The sequence below is a fragment of the Stegastes partitus genome, unplaced genomic scaffold, assembly GCF_000690725.1.
Source record: "Stegastes partitus isolate 25-593 unplaced genomic scaffold, Stegastes_partitus-1.0.2 Scaffold54, whole genome shotgun sequence".
Lineage (NCBI taxonomy): Eukaryota > Metazoa > Chordata > Actinopteri > Pomacentridae > Stegastes > Stegastes partitus.
Genome location: NW_007577785.1, coordinates 1 through 23,511, shown reverse-complemented (window position 1 = coordinate 23,511; position 23,511 = coordinate 1). Strand labels below are relative to the sequence as shown.

General features: G+C 40.8%; 3 protein-coding genes across 6 annotated transcripts; 1 reads left to right on the top strand and 2 right to left on the bottom strand.

Moving 5' to 3' along the window:
• Window positions 1-5,823: 5,823 nt before the first annotated feature.
• On the bottom strand, window positions 5,824-10,177 carry adprhl1 (ADP-ribosylhydrolase like 1). The gene is made up of 7 exons (XM_008275506.1): window positions 9,623-10,177; window positions 8,162-8,326; window positions 7,946-8,071; window positions 7,615-7,755; window positions 7,280-7,407; window positions 7,045-7,177; window positions 5,824-6,967 (listed from the first exon to the last, which is right to left on the bottom strand). Exons 1-7 carry the CDS (start codon window positions 9,834-9,836, stop codon window positions 6,798-6,800), a joined length of 1,077 nt encoding a protein of 358 aa, XP_008273728.1. The 5' UTR covers window positions 9,837-10,177; the 3' UTR covers window positions 5,824-6,797.
• A 1,420-nt stretch (window positions 10,178-11,597) lies between these two features.
• On the bottom strand, window positions 11,598-19,374 carry LOC103352830 (DCN1-like protein 2). Of its 4 annotated transcripts, none has more exons than XM_008275503.1 (7): window positions 19,372-19,374; window positions 16,703-16,919; window positions 16,449-16,617; window positions 16,140-16,270; window positions 15,927-16,009; window positions 15,156-15,252; window positions 11,598-14,142 (listed from the first exon to the last, which is right to left on the bottom strand). In XM_008275503.1, exons 2-7 carry the CDS (start codon window positions 16,875-16,877, stop codon window positions 14,063-14,065), a joined length of 735 nt encoding a protein of 244 aa, XP_008273725.1. In that variant the 5' UTR covers window positions 16,878-16,919; window positions 19,372-19,374; the 3' UTR covers window positions 11,598-14,062. The 4 variants fall into 4 exon arrangements, with proteins under 4 accessions (XP_008273725.1, XP_008273726.1, XP_008273724.1 ...); XM_008275504.1 differs by lacking the exon at window positions 19,372-19,374 and adding an exon at window positions 19,071-19,143; XM_008275502.1 differs by lacking the exon at window positions 19,372-19,374 and adding an exon at window positions 18,458-18,513.
• A 261-nt stretch (window positions 19,375-19,635) lies between these two features.
• On the top strand, window positions 19,636-22,902 carry LOC103352844 (transmembrane and coiled-coil domain-containing protein 3; the record flags this gene model as incomplete). The annotated part of the gene is made up of 4 exons (XM_074465716.1): window positions 19,636-19,642; window positions 20,417-20,563; window positions 21,672-21,985; window positions 22,665-22,902. Coding segments are annotated over exons 3-4 (496 nt in total), but the record flags the coding sequence as incomplete, so codon positions are not given.
• Window positions 22,903-23,511: the final 609 nt, after the last annotated feature.

The window sequence follows — 23,511 nt, the reverse complement described above, 5'->3', positions numbered from 1 at the left end:
ATTTGAAGAACTGAGGAGAAAAAAATGCAAGTAGAGGGGGTTTGTTCACCCTGCTGCACTGATTTTAAATACTGGTGTTGTATAATGTGTGGTGTAGTATTGTGGCTGTATGTGTGTTTTCCTGATCAGGTTTTGATATGTAGGTAATTTCCATAGAAAAGCACCCACAGTTATTTCGGGGGGGATCATGTTGTGCTATGTTGAACAGCACAAAGCACCAACCAAGCCATAGCCTGCAGTGACATCCAGGCCACAGTGTGCAGTAGGTAGAACTCCTGTGTCTGCACTCGAGCAAGACAAGGCTGTCTTGCTTAATGATAATAATGCACATAAAATATTTGCTGGACCTCCAAAAAGCAGAATTCATGCGACAGTTGGCTGATCTGTACGTGGATTTCTTGCAAAGAACAGCTGAAAAATAGAGATGCTTCACAAGCAATTCAACAACTGGGAGAGCATCTCTTAAAGAAGAAACAAGAAGGAGGCTGATACCTGACTGGTGAAACAGGTGGATGAAACTTAAAAACTCAACATTCAGCAGCAATTTGAGAAGTAAAAGTGCCACTGGGAGAAGGAAAGGTCCTGACTCCTGGAAAAGCATCTCCAGGAAACATCAGACCTGAAGGCAGCACTTGCCAAGGTAAAGGGGGACCTGGACCAGGAAACAACTCAAGAGTTTACAGACAAAGTAGAATTTATACACCAAGTGGAGGAGGTAAAAATTAAGAAGAAGTCATGGTGGAAGAGGTTCTTTGAGTTCTTTAGGAGATCTGGAGGGACCAAACAAAGTCGACCCTCTTTCCCTCAACCTCTACCTCTCTGAACCCCTGAACCCAGTAATTAATGATGTCTTTAATTACATGTACATGTAATGAAACATATGATAAATGATTAATTAAATTATTACATATTATTATATCAACACATTTCATTATTATCATGTCATGTAAATACATGTTACTATGTTTTGCTAACATATATTTTAAAAGAAAAGAAGGAAAATAAATTAAATTGAATGTTTCCCATATATTTTTTATCACAAAATTTTGAGTTTGACAAGATTGAACAAAATAATAATTATGTTAAAAACAGCAAAAGGTTTGCTAATAAAAAAATATTTCAATCTCTTTTTTGCACAATTCTCATGCACTAGTTTCTGTTTTCATTTCTTTGTGACGGTTATATACTAACATATGTCTCACTACTCAATGAAGGTGTTTGTGTGTCTTTCTGTGAATTGTAAATTTTAACAGCCTGTCATCTGATCTTCGTCAAATTTGGTGGGTTTACTGGGGGGCACTCGAGGAAGTGAAGTGCTGAGTTTGAAGTTTCCTGCATGAGTGGAGGCCATTTAAAGTGTCATTTTGGGATTTTTAGCGGATCTTTGGTGGCCTGATGGTGGCGTCAAGTTTCCACTCCTCATCAGAACATGTGGTCCTGGTTCTAGGATTGCTTCTGCATCATTTCAAATCTGCAGCATCATCCTTTCCAGTGCTCCACCACCAATAGCGCTGTACAGATTATTATTAACAGAGCTGTACATGTTATTCCTGTGCAGCTGGTGGCACAAGTACTCCGCTAATCTTTCTCTCATTTGTTTCTCTCTTCATTGAAATATTGAGTGCATGTGCAGTCATTCATATATTCAGTGTTTCAATGGTCTAAAGAGGGAAAGTTTGTTTCTGCAGATTTCCAGTGAAATTCAAACACACAAAGGTGATCGAACCAGCTGCTCTCCCCTCATGTTTGAGACTTGAGTCCTATTTAACCCCTAGTAAATCAAATTACTTTAAATTTGATTTCAGCATCTCTCTGCCCTAAACAGTCACTAATGACGCCATACTCCTCATTGCCAGTGCCTGTAAGGATTACCCTCAGGATGGCTACATGATGGATCATATAGGCCTTGATCTCTTATCCTCTTGTGAAAATACCAGACTAAGTCCAAATGCATGCTCGTGTTTCTGCAGTAGTGTAATCCTGCCAGTGGGCGGGGTTGTTGGATCAGCGACTTGGATGAACTTCCAGCTACTGACATGTTTGGCAGGACTGTGTGACCATTCATCTACTTCAGACAAGCACCACTTTGTCCTTTTTAGACACAGTTCAATTCTATGTGTGTATATGTGCGTTTGGCAGAGTTAACTTTCTGTAGCTGGACACTCATCTTTAAGTCAACACGGAAAAATTTGAATTAATCCAACCGGTGTTTCATCATTTACATGAAAAATTAAAGACTATGAATAGAACCTTTTTGCCTTTGTATGAACCACCTTGTAACTACCCCTAAATTCATTGTGGCATTAAATGATAATTTAGGCAGCATGAAGAGCTTGCTATTGTACTTTTATTAAGTTTGTTTTTTTTTGTTTTTTTTTTAAATAACAAGACACATCCATGTAGTACAATACTGCTTAGAGAAAGAAAAATGAATCTTGGATTGTAGGAGTACAGGAGTTTTGCATACCAAATAATACAGCATATGATCAAACTTGAGCAGTATGGACAATCAGCAATTTAGTTAGCACAGTTTATATACATTTATACTAAAATCAGTCATAACACACCTTCAAGTCAAATGTCGTTTAAGGTCAAACCAGTCTTCTAACTTACAAGTAAAGAAAAGAGGATTCCTTCATTCTGGTATACAGACTTTAGTGCAGCACTTTGTACCAGACAGTAATTAAATTAGCAGTAACATTCAACAATGCAACCTTAATATGTTCCTGGTCGGACAGTCTAAAGGCTGTTGGTCATTTGGAGGTTATCAGTGCTATTTCAAAATATCAAAGGAGAATATTAATTATGTTTTTTTTTGTTATCTCCATACTGTAGAACAATTTTATGAGTCTATAAAATACACAGAATGGCCTTTAATACAAGCCTATTAAATTGAAAAATAATCTTTGTATTGACAATTGTGATAAATACACATGAGGAGAGTGTTGGCAATAGATTTTTACTGAGCAATATTTATTCTAGTATGTACTGGCTTGATTGGATTCATGTTGCATTGGGGTTATGTTGTATTGTTGCTGATATGAAGGTACATTTAAATCTGGATTTTATTTTCCCTCTACAGAATTGAAACAAAAAAGTCCATCTTTTCTAGCACCTGTCTAGAAAGTAAAGGTGTCAGTAAATCGTATGATTTTAGGTTTATATGTTTGCTTGACTGAAGGATCCTCATAGTTGACTGTTTTGTACTTTGGTCTCTGTTTAGTGTTGTCTCTCTCTTCTTCAGTCTTTGGTATCATCACAGCACAGATCTCACTGTCTTCAAATGCAGCCTCATTGGCAGTCTCTTCAGAAAATGTAAAACTATTCAGCTTAGCAGTATCTTTTCTGTCCACTGGTTTTACTTCTTCTTTTTCATTCTTGTCTTTTTCTTGTGATTTACCATCTGCTGATTTCTTTTGCATTTTTGTTTGAAGGCTGATATCATGAGGAGGGAGTGGGTCACTGTCAAGTATCGTTAACCCAGTGTTAAGAGCCATCAAAGAACTCTCAGGTTGTAATGGCAGAACTGCATCCAAAGGAGTTATAGTTTCTGGTTGTGGTGGTGGATGAGTGGAGGAAGTATTCTCATCACCTTGTTGATATTCAAGTCTGTAAACACGTGGAATGACGTACTTGGGCAAACTTCTTTGAATGTTCATAGTTATGGTGTCTTTGTTTTTCATGGGGTCCCAAGATATGCTCAAAGGAAATCCATTAGTCTCTGGTTTTGCAGTGTCTTCAGTTATTGTATTGGAGGATTCATCTGTAGCCGACTCACTGTGAGAGTACTGCAAGGGGAAACGAGCGCTGTCTTTCATTTTTCTTGGTGTCTTGTCTAGGTTTGCGCTTTCTGATAATTCCGATTTGGTTTCCTGCAGGTATTGTTTGGGGGAGGAATCTAGACATGTGGACCACACAGGAGAGCAGGTCATGATGGTCGCCACATGAAACTTCAAAGGGACTTCTACCTGCGGATAAAGCCTAGAAGGTTCTGGGACTGACCATTCAGTGACGGAAGTTAAACAGAGCAGCTCTAGACATCCAAATTGTAACCTGTTGGTGATGCACTGACTGTCAGTCTTAATTTCACCAAATTCCTCTGACTCCCGTCCCATGACATCAAAATCATGAGCTTCACCCTTCAAATGTTTTAATGAGCAGTGATCTGTTTGATCTGAGGGCTGGTCCTCCATTTGCTCGGCTTTCAAATGATTCTTTTCTCCTGTGTATGAGTTTAAATTTGCTAAAATGTCTGCTGCCTGATCTGGTCCTGGTTCTTGCCCATTTGTGATGAGATCTTCTTTTGACTTCTGTCCAAGAGAATTACTTTTCAGTTGCTTCTGTGGGTTTTCTCTGTTTAAAGTTTGGTCTCCCACCTGTTGCTGCTCCCTTTTGAGATGAGCTACCCTCTCTTTTATGTTAGTTGTCACCTTGACTCCTCCAGAAGGTCTTTCATGTGAACATTTCAAATCACTTCCCTTACATACAGTGCCCACTGTCTCAAACCTCTCCATTAAGGAAGATAAGAGGACTCCTCTTCCAATGAGTCTTGGTTTGACTGGCTGTTTTGTTGGCATTTTCAGTCCCCGTTCTTTCTGCTCAGCCATGGCAAACTTGGCCACCATATTCTTCACACTGCCTTCTCTCCTCAGTCCTTGTTCTCTTTTAGCTCGGCTGCTCTTGTGCATGTTACGCTCACTGTCTTGTTTGGGGTTGACATTACCTGGCACTCCTCTGCTCGAGGATAGAGTTCCCACCTCCCTTTGGTGAGTGATGGGGGGTTTGGGTGTGGACCTTAAGAATTTGGATTGAAGAAGCTGGAATGTGGTAAGACGCCGCGGTATTGAATCTCCAGCTCTTTCATCTCCTCCACACCTGCTTGGCAGCTTATTTTTTTGAGGATCCAAATGGCACTTTTCAGAGCGACTGATCATGGGACTTATAGTCCTTCCCTGGGTCATTTTTTCCACTAGAGGGAGCTGAACCATTTTGCAGTTTCCCTGAAGTTCAGTCTGTTTCATTGAGGTCTCACTTCTCTGGTCAGGACAAGCTGTGATTCTTGGGTTTCTTTGCACCACTGTAACAGACTGTGGCTTTTCCAGGTTGGTGGTCAACTTGGGCAGATCCTGTGTTAGGTAATTTAGAAGCGTCTCAAGAATCCCGCGGAGCACTGGACGGCATTTGGGGTCTCTAACCAACTTCTTCAACATACTGGCATCAGGGCTGATACTGGTTTTCCGAGAGTCTGGTCTACAGAGAATAAAGGACAACGTAAAACTTAATCCCGACAGCTATGTTCCTTTTCTAGACACTCTTAGCACCATCATGTTGAGAAATTTTGGGATAGCGCTTGCAGCTGTTAAAGCATGAGCACAGGGAAATATTCCATTAGGGCTGGTTTCAAATCTCTTTTAACCAAAACATCACTGACCTGGAGAAAAATTAGTCTCTAGAAAGAAGTAAATTTGACCTTCCAAAGTGATGATATTCACTTTAACTCCTGGAAAAAGCTCCAGAATAAGTTGGGGTTTTTTTGTACTTATTTGACATCACAATTTACATTTACACATTTATTCAGCCAGTCAGTGCACAATACTTCTACCTAAACTAGACATCCCAGTACTCATTACACCCCTGTAACTAAATGGAGGAGATAAAATCTTCAGATTGACGTGAAGTAGTGTGAACTTGTTATAGGTGATTAGTCCAGGGGGATTGTAGCAGAGGGTTATGTAGCAAGAAGAGGAAGTCTGGTAGAAAATTAGGTATCAATCGTCAAAAGACTTGTTTTAGTTAAGATAAAGAGGCACTTGAAACATGACATGTATCTGAGTCCATTTTAATTGTCTTGTCATTTTAACATTAACCATGTTGTGTAGTGCTTTGACAGTATAATACACTACTGTGTATTGGATAAGAGCATCACAGGGCAATTAATAATTCATCACAGTATAAGAAAACATAACTCAGTATTTGTATTCATAAAAGTTTAACTCTTCATTCATCATTATTATCAACATTTTTCATTATTTCAACCATCTCACATGCACAAATAAGCTAAAGACAGATAGGATGACTCTAGTTTGAAAAGTAGTGATTTTGTCCAGCACCTGAGATAAAAGTTGGAACTTAGGGGTTCTGAAGATAATATTAAAACCTTAAACTCAGTTGTGCTTTTTTCGAAACCCCAGTAGGCAGTGTTTGCACAAAATGTATGCAGATTTCAATAAATGAGATGCTCTGTAAAACAACATAGTGCTTCATGTTAATACAGGTTAGCTTCAGAAAAGAAATGTCAGAGAAAGAAATTGCATTGATTGTTAACAAATGTACTATTCTTTGTTAACTAAACGTTATAAAGGCCAAACATTTTTCTTTTCCCCACAGCTCTGTCATTTAAATGTAATAGTAGCATGTCATTGGCGCTGCCAGAGTGACGTGGAGTCATATGTGTTGTGTCCTCTGACATTATCAAAACATTGGATTAATGTAAAATAAAGTGATTACAGGTGTAGTGGATGAGTTTACAGAAAGCATTCGTGTCAACTCAGTAACCTAAACAGGCTTCCTTTTGTTGTTCCTTGGTTTCACACCTATAATAAGAGGTGATCTTAACTTTACAGTTCATGACAGATCTCTGTATAGCAAAATTAAGAGCAGAGCAAGAGCGGTGAGGAAGGGCGAGATGCCACTTAATACTACTGAGAAAGCAAAGAGTAGTGTGGGACAGAAGAGCGAAGGTTTTGGGGGCATTTGCAGTTCTTGCTGATTGGAGTTCAAGGCAGTGAAGGTCAGGATTACTTGTCTATGCATTTCTCCACAGATGCTGCCTTGAACAGTGCCTCTCCCAGCTCTTCTAGGCGTTCTCTTTTGTCCAAATCCTGGTACAGGCCTGGTGGAACCTGGCTCAGGCCATGCAGGAGGCCATATAGACAAGCTGCAATCAGGCCTGTGGCTTCACTCTCACCTAAAATTTAGTTTTTGCAAAGTCACAATGGGCATTTCGTATGTTGAAATTTGCATTCTACAGGCTATGCTTCTTACCTCCGTGGAACATGGCTCGTTTGCACAGTTCAGCCCAGTCGCTCCCTGCAGCCAGGAGAGCGTCGTAGGCTATCATAGGAGCATCATGACCCCTCCTGCCTGCTCGGCCCTCTGAGCTCCAACGCTTGTACGTCTGTATGGACAAAGAAACAGAGCAGCAGACGTACATGGTGCCTGTTAGGGCCTGCAGTCTGTTTGCATGAAAATCTGAAAGAAATGTGACGAAGGGACTTACTTTGTCTGTCTCCTCAGCATCATAGTGATCAGGGAATAAAGGTTTGTTCTGTCCTTCCTTATCTATCTCTCGCTCTTCAAGGTAAAACTGCCACTTGGCCTCAAAGTAGAACCAGCTTTCTTGATACTCTGCATAAGGATGCACAGTCACACTTGTTTGTGGCATTAGCTAAGTCATGCTTTGTGTACATATCAAATGTTATGTAAATAAATGTCCATGAGTTGTTGGTTTTTTTGTTGTTGTTTTTTTTACATAGAAGCTTCAATTGACTTGGATTGACCAACCAAGTTGTAAAATTAAGTTCATCTCACACTCAGACAGAATCGCAGTCTAACCTGCCATGTGTCGTATGGTTTTCTTGCAGTATTCCTCAGCTCGAGGGATGACCTTCATGAGCTCGCGGCCCCAAGTCACGAGAGGCTTCCCCTGGATCGCATAGGACGCAAACAGCGCTGTTGTCAGGGAGCCCAGGAAGCCTGAAGCCAAAAGTGACACCACAAATCACTTTGCTAATTCGGTCTACTGACAGCTCGGACTCACCAGTTGAGTAAATCATTGTTCTTGCAGGTAAAATGGAACTATAAATTCTGAATAGCCAGTTAGCAGCCCAATAATTAACCTGTCATGGCCAGATTTCTTGACGTTATAAACTGCCAACAGCTTCACCTGTAGGGTGGTTGTGGGTCATTCTGCCAATCTCAATGCTGACCTCCACCAGGTTTTCTAGTCTCTCAGGTTGCCAGTATCTCATCCCCACACACATAGCCTTCGAAGCTGCTCCGAACCCAGACCCTGGACAACACAGTCAGGTACACATTTGCCATGTATTAATGTGGAACTCAGAAAATAGAAACCATATATATTTCTAAAATCTCCAATGACCTTTATCATTGAAGGGTGTGTGCCAGGCGAGCAGGAAGTTGTGAGGTTTGAGGTGAACGCAGCTCTCGACTGTGGCAGGATCAGGGGCTCTGCCTTGGAGAGACACCATGGCTTCGACATAGAGACGTACCAGTTCCCGGTACAGGTCCTCCAGACACCAGTAATCTGGACAGACACACACACACACACACAGTAGTCGAGAGTCATTCATGACTGGTATGCAAGGCAAGATGAGTGGTGCTGTGATGGGCTAAGTTTAGCCTCAGCCTGCCGCACCACAGATTAGGACCAGCATGCCTGCGGAGCAAGTGGAGTCGCTTCCACACACTGTGAGGTCAACCGGGATCCTCGAGCAGAGCCCACAGCATCGTGCTAGAATTTGTTTATATGTCTACTGTATGTGTGACAGACAGCCTGTGGTGACAAAGAGGCTGTTAAGTTAGTGATCCAGGACTTTCATTGAAGGCGAGGACTTTCATTCACCCTTTGAATGGAATGTGGTTCAGATTTTTTTACTCAGAGGATGAAGTAGGATAGATTTGGAGTTGTCCATCTACATAGTAATTCTTGTCATTCTGGTTTAATTGAAGGACTTTAGATGTATTGCTTCACCTAAGAGTGTATAATATATTCAATCCACTTTTTTAAACTAATAATCAGGCTACTAGAAATGTCTTTTAACAGAGGAGACTATTTGACATACAGCATTATTATTTTTTGCATTTGCTTTTCCATTTTTCTTTCCTTTATGCTAAGATGACTGACAAGGCAAACACTAATTTTAACAGCATGCATCTCACTCCATACATTGTTGTATATGTGCAGGCATGCTGAATTGCGGCTAAATGGGGCTTCCTAATCTCAAATGATGCCAGCACTATTTTTTCTTGGGAACACTGTCATTGACTTTGAACCGCATCTGCAGCCAAACATGATAGCGGCAGATTATGGAGGAGTCTGACCTGCTATTGTTCAGGAAAGAAGAGCTGAGGATCAGCTTTTTCAAAGTAGTCTATTTTGGACTCTTCTGTCCTGGCAACTTTGAACCATAGTGGGGGAGCTTTAGGGTGAGGGGGATTCATAGTAAGGCTTCCACCTAGATTTTATCTTTGACGTGCTGTTCCAGAGATGGATTATGGTATGTCAGCAGGTTTTGTCCTTTAGGTCGGGTTTGCCAGTGAGTGATTAGCAGCTTCCATTGACTACACAGAAGAAGCTATTCTGGTTCTTCTAAATGTAGAATGACTAAAACCCTGGCTGAACAAGTCGGATGCTGGGTCTGTACTTTACGGACATATTAGGTTGCGTCTATGTACTACTGAAGAACTAAAGAAAGGAAGTTTTGGATTTTAGTTAGACTTTAAAATACAATGAAGGTAAGATATGTGAAAGTCTGCAAATTAGTAATCATGAAAATTACATCCTCTTTGTCACGCTTCTTGACATCAGTCCTAAACTTACCTGTTACAAGCGCTTCTGCTGTGGTCATGTGCATCAGCACTGCATCACTCAGTGGCCAGTTATCTGGGTCCAGTTTCAGGGCTCCCAGTCCGCCCAGAGAGGCCAGTTCCTCTTGGATTTTCTTCCCTGAGGTGCAGCTCTCCCAATGGCCCTTTCTGTAACCCAAGGCATCGCCAACCGCACCCAGAACCATGGCTGCCTTGAATTTCTCCATGATGCTGAGCTATGCTCACAATCACTAGCTAATCTAGATGTTCTCCTGAATGAGGCAGTCACTCTGGGATCAAGACTCCTTTTAGCTCTTCTCTGCCACCTCAGCAGACTCTCATTAACAGATTAAAAGACACAACAAAAGCTCACGTCCCAAAAACATCCCGAAGAACAGCCTTTTCAGCTCTCGGCGGTTTGGTAAGATTTCCATTTCATCTGTCTCTGCTACAGAAAAGCTCTGCCACCTTCACATCCTCAGAGCTCTCTTCTAGTTTCTCATTAGTTTCTCACACACAAACTCTAAGTACCGAGGGTGGGCAAGCGCACACAAGGCATCACGTTATCAGCCTCAGCTTCATTGTGTTGGGCGGCGATGAGTTCAGCTGTGGTCAGGTGTCTCCTAAAAAGGCAATCCCCATGATCCCAAAGCCTAAAAGCTGGATGGTTGGGCGTTGAGTGGTAGTGGGGGCCGGACACGCTGGAGGAGATGCTAATGTGCTCGTCAGCTGGTGCTGGACCTTGTTGACATCCCACCTGCCCCATGGGAGGAGGGTAAGAATGGAGCATCATCCCAAGCAACAATCGCCCACTCCATGAGCCTACCTGCTCCTTTATGGAAGCTCAACCATGTCATTCATCTCACAGTTTTAAACATATTTATTGATCGTCTCCTGTCAAGGCATCGGCTTAATCTACTCTTCAGTTATTGTCACTGAATCAAAGAGTTCACCTCCATCTCAGGTTCTTTAATGCTCATCTTCATTTTACCACCTTAGAGTCACGCAGATGACACAAATCTGTCATCCCTAACCCTTTACAGACCTTTAACATTTATTCCTATCTGCGGGTGGATAGCGATGGACTGACAGACTGATTATCAGAGAAAATATTCTGCATTTTTTCAAGATTCTCATTCCAATTTCGAGGAATGTCCCATCCACATCATTATATGATTGTTACAGATTACAAGTAATAGCCTAAAATGAAAGAATAAATGTTGAAAAGTTCTCTTTTATTTAAACATATGGAAAACACATATGAATGAAGGTACTTTATTTAAGTTTTGTGCTGGTATTTGTGTCAATCCAAAATGATTTCACAGCCAGATTTTCATTTTTACTGCAAATATCTGTCTGTTCTAAATGTCAGTTATTAGTGTCCTTGATTGCAAATAACCCTGAAAAACATATCAGTGGACCTCTACTGGTGAATGTAGAACTAAACATACTCAGTAACAGCAGACAAAGCATTACCAGAAGAGCCAGCAATGATGATGATGATATGCAGCAGGAATGCAACCTGATAAGAGACAACTGTTACCAAGCTGACATTTTATGTATGCTCAAATATACACTGCAGGGCAGCTGGTTGTCAGCAGTAATATGGGGATTGTTTTATACTTTATTGTTGTTCCATTCTCTACTGCCAGTTAGTCTTTATATCTCTGAATTCAGTCAGTGTTTGGCTCGGATAAATACCTGTTGGGTCCAAGACCAAGGACAGAGACAGTTTTTGCATAGTATAGTAACACAAGTCAGTTTTATCTTGTTCAGTCACAACATATTTTGATTCTATGAAATACCCGATTAAAATCATTTTAAAAATTCTAATGATATGTTGTGATTCATCCCGATTTCTCAAAAATTTTACCAGAACACTGATTTCAGCACAACACAATCCTGGCAACCAGCATTTAGTATCTTAAAGCAACTGACAACAAAGCAAATATCTGTTGTCAGAAGTAAGTGCTACACAAAAGTACTTCTTTTTCAAGACTGTTAAAAACAACATGCTTTATTGACACCATTTTTCAAGAAAACAATGTATGGTACGCTGCTGCAACAAAACATATTATTCTGTAAATACCTGTTTCCTTGCTGGCAAAAATAATACTGCTTCATTAAGAATGATCTGTATGACTAGAAACAGTGGACCACACATTTGACAACTAAAAACGTACCAGATGTACCATACTAACATACTGAATACTGAAAGATGTTTTCTTGCTCCTGAACCACACAGAACATCAGGTTTTAAACAACAGTCAACTGGGAAAAACCCCAAAAAACTTTCACACATGTTACTGCCTTGACCAAGATGGGTTTGTGCACAACTTTGACAGTATAACAGAAGAGCTGCAACACAGTCAGGAACACTTTATATGAGCTATTTGATTGAACCGACACACGTCTAACTTGCTTAGTTACTATGATAAACAGTGTGACACCTTAATCAGCTTCTACACTCACTGTCTTGTTTGCCACTGCACTCTATGAGGGACTGAATTCATAATAAACTTCATATCCGATTTTGCCTTGAACTTCTTAGTCTACAATCATGGGCATCACCATAGTTTATGACTTATGACTTATCAACCTAATAACTAATAAAAGGCAGTTATTTCCCCTGTCGGAAGTTGTTGACACAACAGAGAAATTTGATGCTGTGATATTTCCATCCACATGTCAACACATAGCAAAAGTTCTATCGGGGTGACAATAACAAGATCAGCGGCGCTGTTCAGAACAGAAAGTATGGCAAACACAAATGTGGGTGCAGGAAGCCTAGCGTTGCTCACTATGAGTGGGAGAGAACGACTGGTACCTGAGCTCTACCTTCTGTCACACTGCATTTAGCATACGCAGGGTGGTTTAGTGTTAATAATTACACGTAAACGTGACACTAAGCATTGCTGCACTGACTATGTTTTATAGGCTCAAGTCTTTGATGTAGAGTCTGAATACAGTGCATTGAGAAATGCTATAACCCACAGCCACCCCTAGATGGTAGCACACGCAGCATTGTTGAGTGCCTCTGTAGTAGTTCTATGGTGCTTTAACATAAAAGCTGCAGACCAAAACCTCCAACAGTGTAAACAAACAGTTTAAATACTCTTGGCTATGATGTAGATGTTCATTTTAAAAAAGTTTGCAAGTGAAACCTACTGTAGTAACCCGAATAGCTCTGTAGCTGTATACAGTGCTGCCTGATTTAAAAAATAAAATCCTAAATCAGAAAAAAGTGTAAATCAGTGCAGTTTGCAGAGGTGATATATGATCATCACCTGGATAATAGAAAACAGTCAATGTGCCAGTCAGTTTCGTTTTGTGTACACATGTTGACACACTGCAAGAGCAAAAGAAAAAACAAAAACTAAAGCTTAAAAAAAAAAAATGTAACGCTGTAGCATTTTAAAAATGACGATCCTAAATGCTTCTTATGTACTAATCACGATTATAAAGGTCATTACCTGTTTTCTCAGATATACATTTTTGTTCATCTAAAATTTCATCTTCGTATTTCTATGTGAATTTTTAAATTTACAACTGTAACAATATGATTCTGCTGGTGCTGAGCTCAAAAAGCATGCTGCTCTGTCCAACTCTCAGTCTGGATACAAAATGTGGATCTGAACGTTTTCGCTGTCACTCAGTAAAAGGCAAATCATACCATCCTAACTTCTTATATTAATAAAACCAAATGATAATATTTAGCATTGTATTGTAAAATAGGCAATATGTTTAACCCCCACCAAGCTCTCTCTCTCACACACACACACACACACACACACACGCACACACGCACGTACACACACAAACATACAATGACAAGCAAGCACGCCATTTCTCTGCTCTTGGTGTGATTGTTAGAGAGCAACACATTCGCAATCTCAGTGAAAATAATGTAGGTCACTCTGTTCCTCCGCAACATCCATGGCACTGCTTCACACCAGCTGACAAAAACATGCAGATTTTAACATACTGGTCCATTCACAACTGTAAGAGGCCACATCCTACTGCATCTATAACTTAATCCTCTGCATGTGCTAAAAGCTCGCTCTGACTGTGCCAAGGGTGCTTGTTAGTGAGTCCACAGTAGCAGCTCAAAGCTACACCCGTTGGTAATTTGAGTTTTAGCGTACCCACCGTTTCCATATTGCAATTCCAAAGTCTGTCCAAGCCAGCAGACACCAACAAAAAAACAAACAAAAAAAACAAGCGTTTCCTCTCTCGTTGATTCCCCTTCCTGCTTTCCATTCTGAGCTGGTTTTCCAGGTCACTCGCCATCCAAGGCATCTTATGCAGTTGGAAGAACAATCTTAATGACAAGCTGCAGACAGGCTTATTGAGAAGTAGTCTCTTTTTGGCTCATTTGTATCAAAACCTCATTCAGAAAAAGAAAATTGGAAGAAACAGAAACTCCATCCGCTGCATGAGGCTGGGACAAACATTATGTCATGTTGCGTTTACTCCCCGTCACAATCGGCCGGGCGAACTCCACGAAGTCGTCAATGAGGACGGGCCAGGCTCCTGAGCAGAGCAGAGAGAGGGACATTATTGATTATTTTAATTTCGCACTACAATAAAACCACAGATTCTTCAACAAAAACAAAATACGTGTATACAAGTCATATAATGGTTATTTTTCTCGTCTATACGTTTGTATCATCTAGCAAACATTAACTTATAATTACACTTGCTCTTTGCTTTTCAATATTAAATTAGTAAGTCATTCCATAATGCACAAAAGCAACATAAACTGCTGCATTGTAATGCACCAACCAGTGTCAGCAATTAACTTTTAAACTCACTGAATAACTTTTTATTTCTATCTTTAATACAAAGACCACTGTGTTTTACTGTATTATGTTTGTTGATGGTCAATCCCCGAGTCTTTATTGTCAAATTACCTGTAAATAATCTTTTTTTTTTAAATCATAGTTGTTTATCCAATCTTCTTAACAAGCAGCGTACAGCACCAACAGCCTCCACAAACAAGGTAGGGCAGTTTGTATATTGGCAAAGGGGCAATATTTGGGGCACAAAATATTTTGAAACAAATAAACCACTCCCTACATTATAAATGCTATGAGCGAAGGAGAATTTCTGATCATCTCAGCGCTTCTCCACTCTGGATTTTGGTGAGTGGACAATAAGAGGACATGGTTTGACATGGATCAAAGCAATGTTGGCGAAAATAAGATTTGGCAAAATTACACTCTTGTTTATTTGAATACTGACGTTATTATGAAAAAAAATCTATTTGACATCTTAAAGAAAGCATTTCACTAAAAAGCCTCTAATTTTTTAAAAATAATTTCCCAGGCCTAGGATAAATAAAGTATTTTTCTGTTCTATTTTATTCTATTCTATTCTTTAGTTAGATATAGATATACGACACATGTAGATCACAAGTTCTAGAACTTTACTTTGACTTGTGAATCATAGTCAGGCATTTATATGATATTTTATCTGGCTTAATCAGATTTACACTGATTTGCTTTCATTCTGGCACCGGGCACTCACGCTTTTCATAAACTCACCTTCCTCGTCATAGTTTGACATGTCGTCTGCGATCATATTTCCGAAGTCCAGAAGGAGATTCCAAGTGTCTTTGGGAATAGACCGCTTGTGATGCTCCTGAATGCAGCACAATCACAGAAAAAAAAGTTTAACAATACATAGTAATCAGAGGAATAAAACACACGTAATAATATCTTAATGAAAGCCACTGTAACTTTAATTAGTCATCACTTTCAAAAAGGTGTTACATGACCTCTGTGGTCATTTTTGGGGATACATTTTGCGGATTGCATCAAATGGCTGCTTATCTATGAGTACATGTAAATTAGATGACCAAAACCTACCTAAATGTGACAGACTCACATATTTGTACACTTTAGATATCCGGCCAACACACTCATATACAGTCGTGACTCGTTTATCCGACACTAAATGTAAAACCTTCTTTTATGTCGGATAGCAAGGTTGTTGGATTGTCAATTGGAAATGAAAACAAACTCGCAAAAAAATCCGAATTGAGCATTAAGTCCTGTAGTCTGAACGTAGCTAATCTGTCAAATATGTTAAGTCAGAAAATACACCGTTATCCTTATTTGTGACATAAAACTTTATGTCGGAGTCGGAATCCAAGGCTGTCGGTACGTTAAGGCTATTTTTCATGGGTTCCATTTGTTTTTTCTAAAAACCTGTCGGATAGCAAGGTTTTTGGATTGTTATGGGGTGGCTTATCAAGTCATGACTGTAATCACACAAAATGAAACTAACAGAGAAAACAAAACCTCCACACTCACCAACAGGAAGCGGTTCCAGAGATCCAAGAATTTGAAGCGACCTGTGAGGACTAGATTCCAGTAAGCCACGGCCATCTCTAGGTCTGGAAAGTAGATGAAAAACTTCAAAGGCTGGATAGTTATGAATATTGGGGTATATCTTTAAAAAGGGCTGGTGTATTATTTGTACCAATTTGTACAACAAAGCATGTTTTTCCTCCATGTTCTGCTTACCTAAACCTTTCTGGCCTGGATTCTTGGCAAAATTGAAGGTAAACTGGTAGAAATCTTTGAACTTCCCTGTATCTTTCAGCTCTTGTTCTAGTCTGGGAAGGATGGCCTTGAGCTTTTCGGGACTGTCACAGCTGGAGGAAACAATGAAGGAGTGGCGTGAGAAGATAGTCCAAGATATGAAACTTCAAGTTCTTTCAAACTCTATACTTAACAGACTATATATACCCAAGAAAAATCCTTTACGTGTCAGAAATGTGGCAGAATAATCTGTTATCAAACACTGTAGATTCCAGAGTCAGTGTTGCTCACCCTAGCTCGGACATGCCATCCAGGAACTCTTTCCTGCTAAACTCGCACTGCGTAGCCGCTCTGAACTTCCACGCCACCACAAGTATGCTCATGCTCGCCGGATCCAGAGTCAGGTCATCACAGAACTGCTGGATTCCATCGATGCCTATTTTATTCTCATCCTGAGGGTCTGCAAAGACAGGCAACAAGAGTGAGCAAAACAGGTCGACTGCGCTTCTGTTAACATTGGGTTTGATTAATTACAGGCCACTTGCCTTTGTATCTGTTGTAGAGCTGCTCCAGCTTCTTGCGGTCCACTGAGGTTTTCATGGATTCTTTGTAGTAAAGGTCTGGGTTCTGGAAGTAGTTGTCTGTGGCAACTTCTAGTTTCCAGTCATTCTGCGTCAGGCAGTACACAGCTGTCCTCTCCCCAGCTTGTGTAAAGGACATGAACTGCCGAACCTTGTCCTTCTGCGATGACTTCAACTTGTGCTGTAAAGGAAGCAAGCACATGGGTGAATGCAGGTATGCTTCAGGGCAAAAAATACACAACATGAAAGAACAATATTTAATGTATTGTAACAAGGATAAAAGCTAGATTCTGGATACAGGCCCCCATTGAAATACAGATAAAAATGTAAAGCTACAGAAAACTGCAAATAATTTAACCACCACAAAGTAATTGTTCCTCACAGACAACCACTGCACCTTCAGGACTGGAGCTGCACAATATATTGTGACCTCGCAATGTGCACATAGGCACACTGTAGGGAAGGCAAGATAAAGTATGCAAATTAACTCAAACATATCACGCAAAACTTTTTTACTGCTAGATACAAACAAGAAAACTTGCATGGTTGTCATTTTCCATGGATAATCTACAGGTAAAGCCTGTCAGATATCATTTACTTAATTTTAGGGTTTCTTGGATAAAGTAAGTTTAAAAAAAAAAAAAAAAGTGTATTCACGATATACAGAGTTTGTTGACATACAGACTCCATATGTGCACAGCAAAATGAACAAGAAACTGGAGAAAAAGAAGGAAAAAAAGAAGATTTGGTTGCAAAAACAAACACTGTTAAAGAGGATGGTGTTTACTTAACTCTACAAGTTCCAGTATGTTTTTTTAATTGCAATATATGTTGCAGAAAAACAAAATATCATGTTGTTATTTTTTTTTTAACAATATAGTGCAACTTTATTCAGGACCCCCAAGTGTCTGGGGCCCTGGGACAGATGCCTGCTTTGCCAGGTGTGCCTTTGGGCAAATAGGGAGCACAAACATGCATGTGGAGTTCACACTGCACATACAACAGTCCCGGTAGACTACACCAGACTGCAAAGATTTTATTTCCATTCAAACCTGGACTTTTCCTAAGAAGCTGCAAAAACAAACTTGTGGTAACTGCACCTAAACACCTTATGCTTGGACGGGTATGGTCGGCAATGCATGCATGTAATTAAAAAGTAAAAGATTCAAACCAAGCCTGCAACAACCTTTATGTTAGCACAAGAGCATGTGAAGAAAAACAGTGTCACTTGCAAATGCACCGCCACGGGGCTCCGTTAGTTCACCAAATACCTCGTCCTGTTTTAATTTAATCTACACGGTCATCGGGAGGATCTCACGTCTTTGCAGAACTGCAGACCTGACCCACCCGATGATCAAACAGCAAATTCACCGTGACAGGCCACTGCTCGGCGACCCAGTTTTTTTCCTGGGCAGAGGGGGGGCGTTTGATCCTGCAGGCTTTTCTGACATCGGGGCGGCAGCACAAGACGAGCTACCAAAAAGGGAAAGGTACGTGGAGCAAGTGCGGGTGTCCGATCTCAAAATACCAACAACTGACCTTCCATTTCCCTCATATTCCCGACACACATCACCCTGACAATGCGACACTTGGCCGAGGACACCCCGACCCCCCGTACCGCGGTGCCTATTTAACGGCAGTGACAGCTGCTCCCGGTTGGGGCACTTGTTAAACGGGGCTAAACAACTCTCCCGGTTTCTCATTTTTAATCTTACCTACCATTTTATCACCCGCTGTTTTGGCCAACTTGATATCCAATTACCCCTGGTGCGCATGCGCGAAAAGAACTGCGCTACTGTAAGGCCGCTGGAATCATGGGAGATGTAGTTCTGTGGCGCTGCAATTCAACAGGGCCTGTATGCTGGTTTCACTTAGCCCGACAGCTTTCTGCATTAGTTGACAACTGTTTCAGCAAAATGTTTACTTTATTATTAATTAACGCACCTATTATTGAGACTCAATCAAATGAATACATCGCAGTATTGCTTTGAATCTAATACACAGTGCTACCACACCATATGAGTGACTTTTGATCAAGACCAGTCGATGAAAACTCAGCTTTGTACAACTTAAAACCGTGTTGCTGCTATTCAAAAGAAACGACACAACCCCAAACAACCGTTCAGAGGTGTCAAAATTAAATGAACCCGAGAAGAGCTCCCGCAATTTCAAAAACACATGACACAATCGAGCGGAAAATGCATAACATCTGAAAACTACAACTCCCATATCAAATCTGATAAAGATGTTTCGGAAGTAATCTGAGGATGGATCTAAATTATGTCGACACGATTATAGTCGGAAAACAACGCAACAGTTGTTCAGTTTTTACCTGCCGTTCATGTTTCTCTTTGGCAATGTTTTGAAGAAAAGTTGCTGCCACGTCAACGTTACATGACAGCTTATTTTCTTTTTGCTAAATGTTAGCAAAGTTGCGTTAGCGGTGTGTGTCATGGGAGTGTGTGTGTGGACTCAGCTGGCTGGAGCTGGTCTGACAGCTCCGAGGAATTTGGAGGCTAACTTAGCTTTACTAACAGCTCAAAAATCGAGGACATGAACTTTCACCACAATAAAAGTGTTAAAGCTTCTGCGGGGATTTTTTTTTTTCTTTTACCGACAGCAGTCATACCTACCTGGTTGTTAGCCTGCCCTCTGCTAGCACTCGTACCGACGGGCTGCAGGTCGGAGTAAACATGAAGTTAGTCACCAAGTAAAGGACGGTGAACGCCTGCACCGACGCTGGCTTCAGCTATGTGGCAGGGGAGGAGGGGTGTCGGTGGTGGTGGTGGTGGTGGTGCTGCGGTACAACAGCATGATTGTTCCCTTCTTCTTCTTCTTCTTCTGCTGCTGCTGCTGCTTCAGTCGTGGAGTTAAGAGCCAGGACAGTGCACACGCATTTCCCAGGTAGTTGCAGCCTTTGTTTCTTTATTTCCACTGATATGCTTAGTGACAAGAGTTGAGGAAATCTGTGTTTGGGACAAATGCATGATTTCACCCACCATGCTGTTTCCTGGTTCGTCTGAAACATCCTTCATGTCTTGGATATTTGTCCAGCTTCGTGTTTTTACTGTAGGGATGATATAGAGTTTTTCTTTTTGCCTTTTATGCTACATTTACACGTCTGTTATTTAACTGTGTGTGTTGCTTAGTCATATATGTGCATCTTAAGGTGTTTGGTAACTTAAGAGTCCAAATTGAAGTGCAGATCAGTGGGGGACAAATACTGCAATTGATTGCTTTTTGTACAATTTTGTTTCCATGCAAACCCATTTTATGATCACCTTCTGAGTTATGATGCATAGTCATAGATTATACCACCAAACAGTGAGTAGTTGAGTAGTTTTATTTTTGAGGGTATGTAGGTTTGCTAGAGCAAAATTTAGAAGGCAGAGCTTTTACTTGTAATGTAGTATTTCTGTCGCGTGTTATTGTTGCTTTAGGGAATGACCTGAAAACTTCTTACACTACTTCGTCCATTAAAGGTGAGGATGAATAAGAGAAAATACAGGAGCACATGTTTAAATTGCATTTCAGGTTTTTGTTATGTAGTTCATCTGTGTGTGCACTCTTATCTGAAAGATTGAAATTTTCTGTTTTCTATTAGATTAAGGACCCTTTAAAATTTGTGGACGTCTCTGTGTTGATGTATGCTTGTTTTTTTCTGTTTTTTTTTTCCAGCAACACAGAACAGTGGCACTACTGATTTCTGCCAGCAGCAGCAGAGTGGCTGGAGTCCAGTCGTAGGAAGGAGGACAGAGGAGTAGCTTGGAAACTAAAGATCACTTAGCTTGACTCATGCTCACAAAGGCGCGGACGAGCTTGTCTGTGAGTCGCGTTCAGTCAGTATGCTGATGTAATTAAAGATTCAGAAGTAAACTGACACCACTGTTAAACTGACACTGTTTTCCAAGTGTAGATAGAAATGCATAGTCACATTAACTGTATGCAAAATAGCAAGAAGCACTGGAATTTAGACACATGACATGCTCAGTCAAGTTAAGGTGTTAAACAGTAGAAGCTGCCATTAGGACAGATCAGAGATGAGCACACTGTGACACACCCTGCTTAAACATTGAAATGTCTGTTGAGACAATAGGACAAAACAGTTTCCACAAAAGTACAGTGGAGCCTACATTTAAGGATAGTATATCATATGAAGTCTTTCATTAAGACTTCATATGCATTTTGGGACAAACTGTCACTGTCTGTTCTTTAAAGGGTATTCATTATTGTTAGCAAATCCCATGAAAAGACCAAAACAAACATTTTTTAGTCCATCTGTCAATACTTCCCACCTGCCCCAGCCTGTCTGTAGCTCACCAGTAAGCCCATTTATCCCTACTGAAGAAAACAAGGCACAAATAAATACTTAAAATACAGTTAATTAAACAAGATCTGTATATATTTTTGATACAGTTGGGGCCCAGCTGTTTCAAAAATAGGACACTGTTTTTCCTCATCAAATGTGCCTATATCAGGAGTAAATAGTGTGTATGTTAGAGACTACATCAGAAGAAGATAAAAACACATTTGATTCCCCAGTGAGTATTTAGAGTGAGACTGAAATAAACTACAGTGATTGGAATGTTTGAATATGTGACTCAAAGTTTTGTTTTTGTTTTTTCAGTTTTGGGATAACTTTGTAACTTTATTGCACAGATGAACAAACTGTTCGAGGTTTTAATCACAGACAAAAGTAAAGCTGAGTAAATAAATATTTCATTGTTAGTTTTGGTCTTTTTATGGAATAAATCAATCTTTAAATTCTTCTGACATCTGCACTTTCCCTTACTGCCTCTTTGAAGCCGCTACACTTTTTAAGTATTCAAAACACAGTATTTGCATCTGAATGTATAATTTTTGTTGATTCTTCTAATAACAATTGTACGTGAGCTACAACCATCTGTCATGCTCGATTCTTTTCCACTTCCAGGTCTCTTCCTCTACATCACACCTTACACCCTTGTGAAGGCAGAAGTAGAGGTTTGGATGCAGGTCATATGTTCGCTGCTGTGCCTTGTCCTGGCGGGGGCACTTGCTGTGCTGCAGAAAGACCAGGTGGCTCAGCATGCCATCAAGCTCTATCGTGGCAAGGGGGCCACACACAGCCACAGCTGGGTGGCCAGCAACTGCAAGCGGCTGGTGGGTCTCCTGCATCAGAAGAATGTGGTTGTCAAGAAGCTGGCAGCCGCTGCTGATGCTGTGGGAAGAGACCGAGGTCTTTCAGAAGCGGAGAAGCACTTCCAGGTACCAGACTGAGAGTAAACAACAGGTGGACAAAAGGCCTTCTGTTGGCATCATGATACAGTGATTTTCTGGAGACTGTTTATCTTGAATTACACCAAGTGTGTGACAGAAATGGACTGTTTATCTCTGTGTGTTGACACGTTCTTGTTGCCACAATAGCTCATAACAATGCAGGTTTATATTTCATACTTAGGTTCAGGTTTCACATATTCAGAGGAGATGGCCTGGTTAGATTACAGCTGCAGCTATCAACCGCAAATTGCAATTTACTTCGTGTATGCATTAATCTGTCATTTTGTTTAGATTAATGAGTTAATCTCGAGGCCTTAAAACATAGGGAAATAATGAAAAATGTACCGTTTGATGTCTTAAAATCACTTGCTGTTCTACGACCAACACCAACAGCTAAAGCAGCCAATTCTCAATTACTTTCTCATTAGCTATCGCTCTACAACATGTCAAGGCAAATAAAGTAGATTACATTTCTGACAGGAATGTCCCTTCTTCCTCCTATAACTCATTACATGGGTCTATTTTCTCCTGTTTATCATGTCCAGTCTCAGACAGACAACTGTGTAAATTACACTGCACAAAGACCGCATACAGGTTCTTCAGCAAAACAGGATTCCATATACTTTACAGTTCAGTGACTGACTGGTGTCTTTCTATCTATGTTAAGGTCCACACCCTTGAAGTTTTCCAGAAAGAGCTCAACGAAAGCGAGCACCTAGTGTTCCAGGCGGTGCACAGTCTGCAGAGGGCGCTGCAGGGAGACTACAGAGATGTGGTCAATATGAAGGAGAGCAGCAGACAGCGACTGGAGGCCCTCAGGGAGGCAGCCATAAAGGTGAGGCTTCATAGACACTACATCTGTATTCAGTCAGTCGAAGAGGTTGAAGTTGCTGATATGAAGCCAAGTACAGTGCAGTATTCAGAGTTATCTGAAGATTTTCATCATAAAAGACGCCTGAGCAGCAGTCCAAAACTAAAAGATGTTACATTTAAAATATATATTGCCATGGTGATGGCGGCGCGCATAGACACAGCGGTCACTTCAGGAGACAATGAAAGTGAACGTTTTGAGTGTCTTGCCTATCCCAGACGTTCGTTCCGCAAAACTTGCGGCCGGGAAACTTTGCTGGGCGTCAGGACAGTGTACGGCACTGGAATTGCAGTGATCGGTTATGATTTGGACATGCTACACCAACACGGAGTCCAATCGGAGACTACGCTGGCAGTTACCCGAGAGAGAAGGAAGTGCAAATGGTACCAACGTAAACAAAGGAGGAGGAAGAGAGCTGTGATTTATGCTAAAGACTAACCCCTCCAGACCAACAGGACCGTCGCTCCTACTCTCCAATGTCTGCCCCCTCAACAACAAGCTGGACGGGCTATGTTTGCAGGGAGAAACCCGCAGAGAGTGGAAAGACTGCTGTGTGTTTTCTTTAACAGAAACATGACAACATCCCAGACGGACATAGAGGTGGAGGGGACGACATTATTCTGGGCATACAGACAGACAGCTA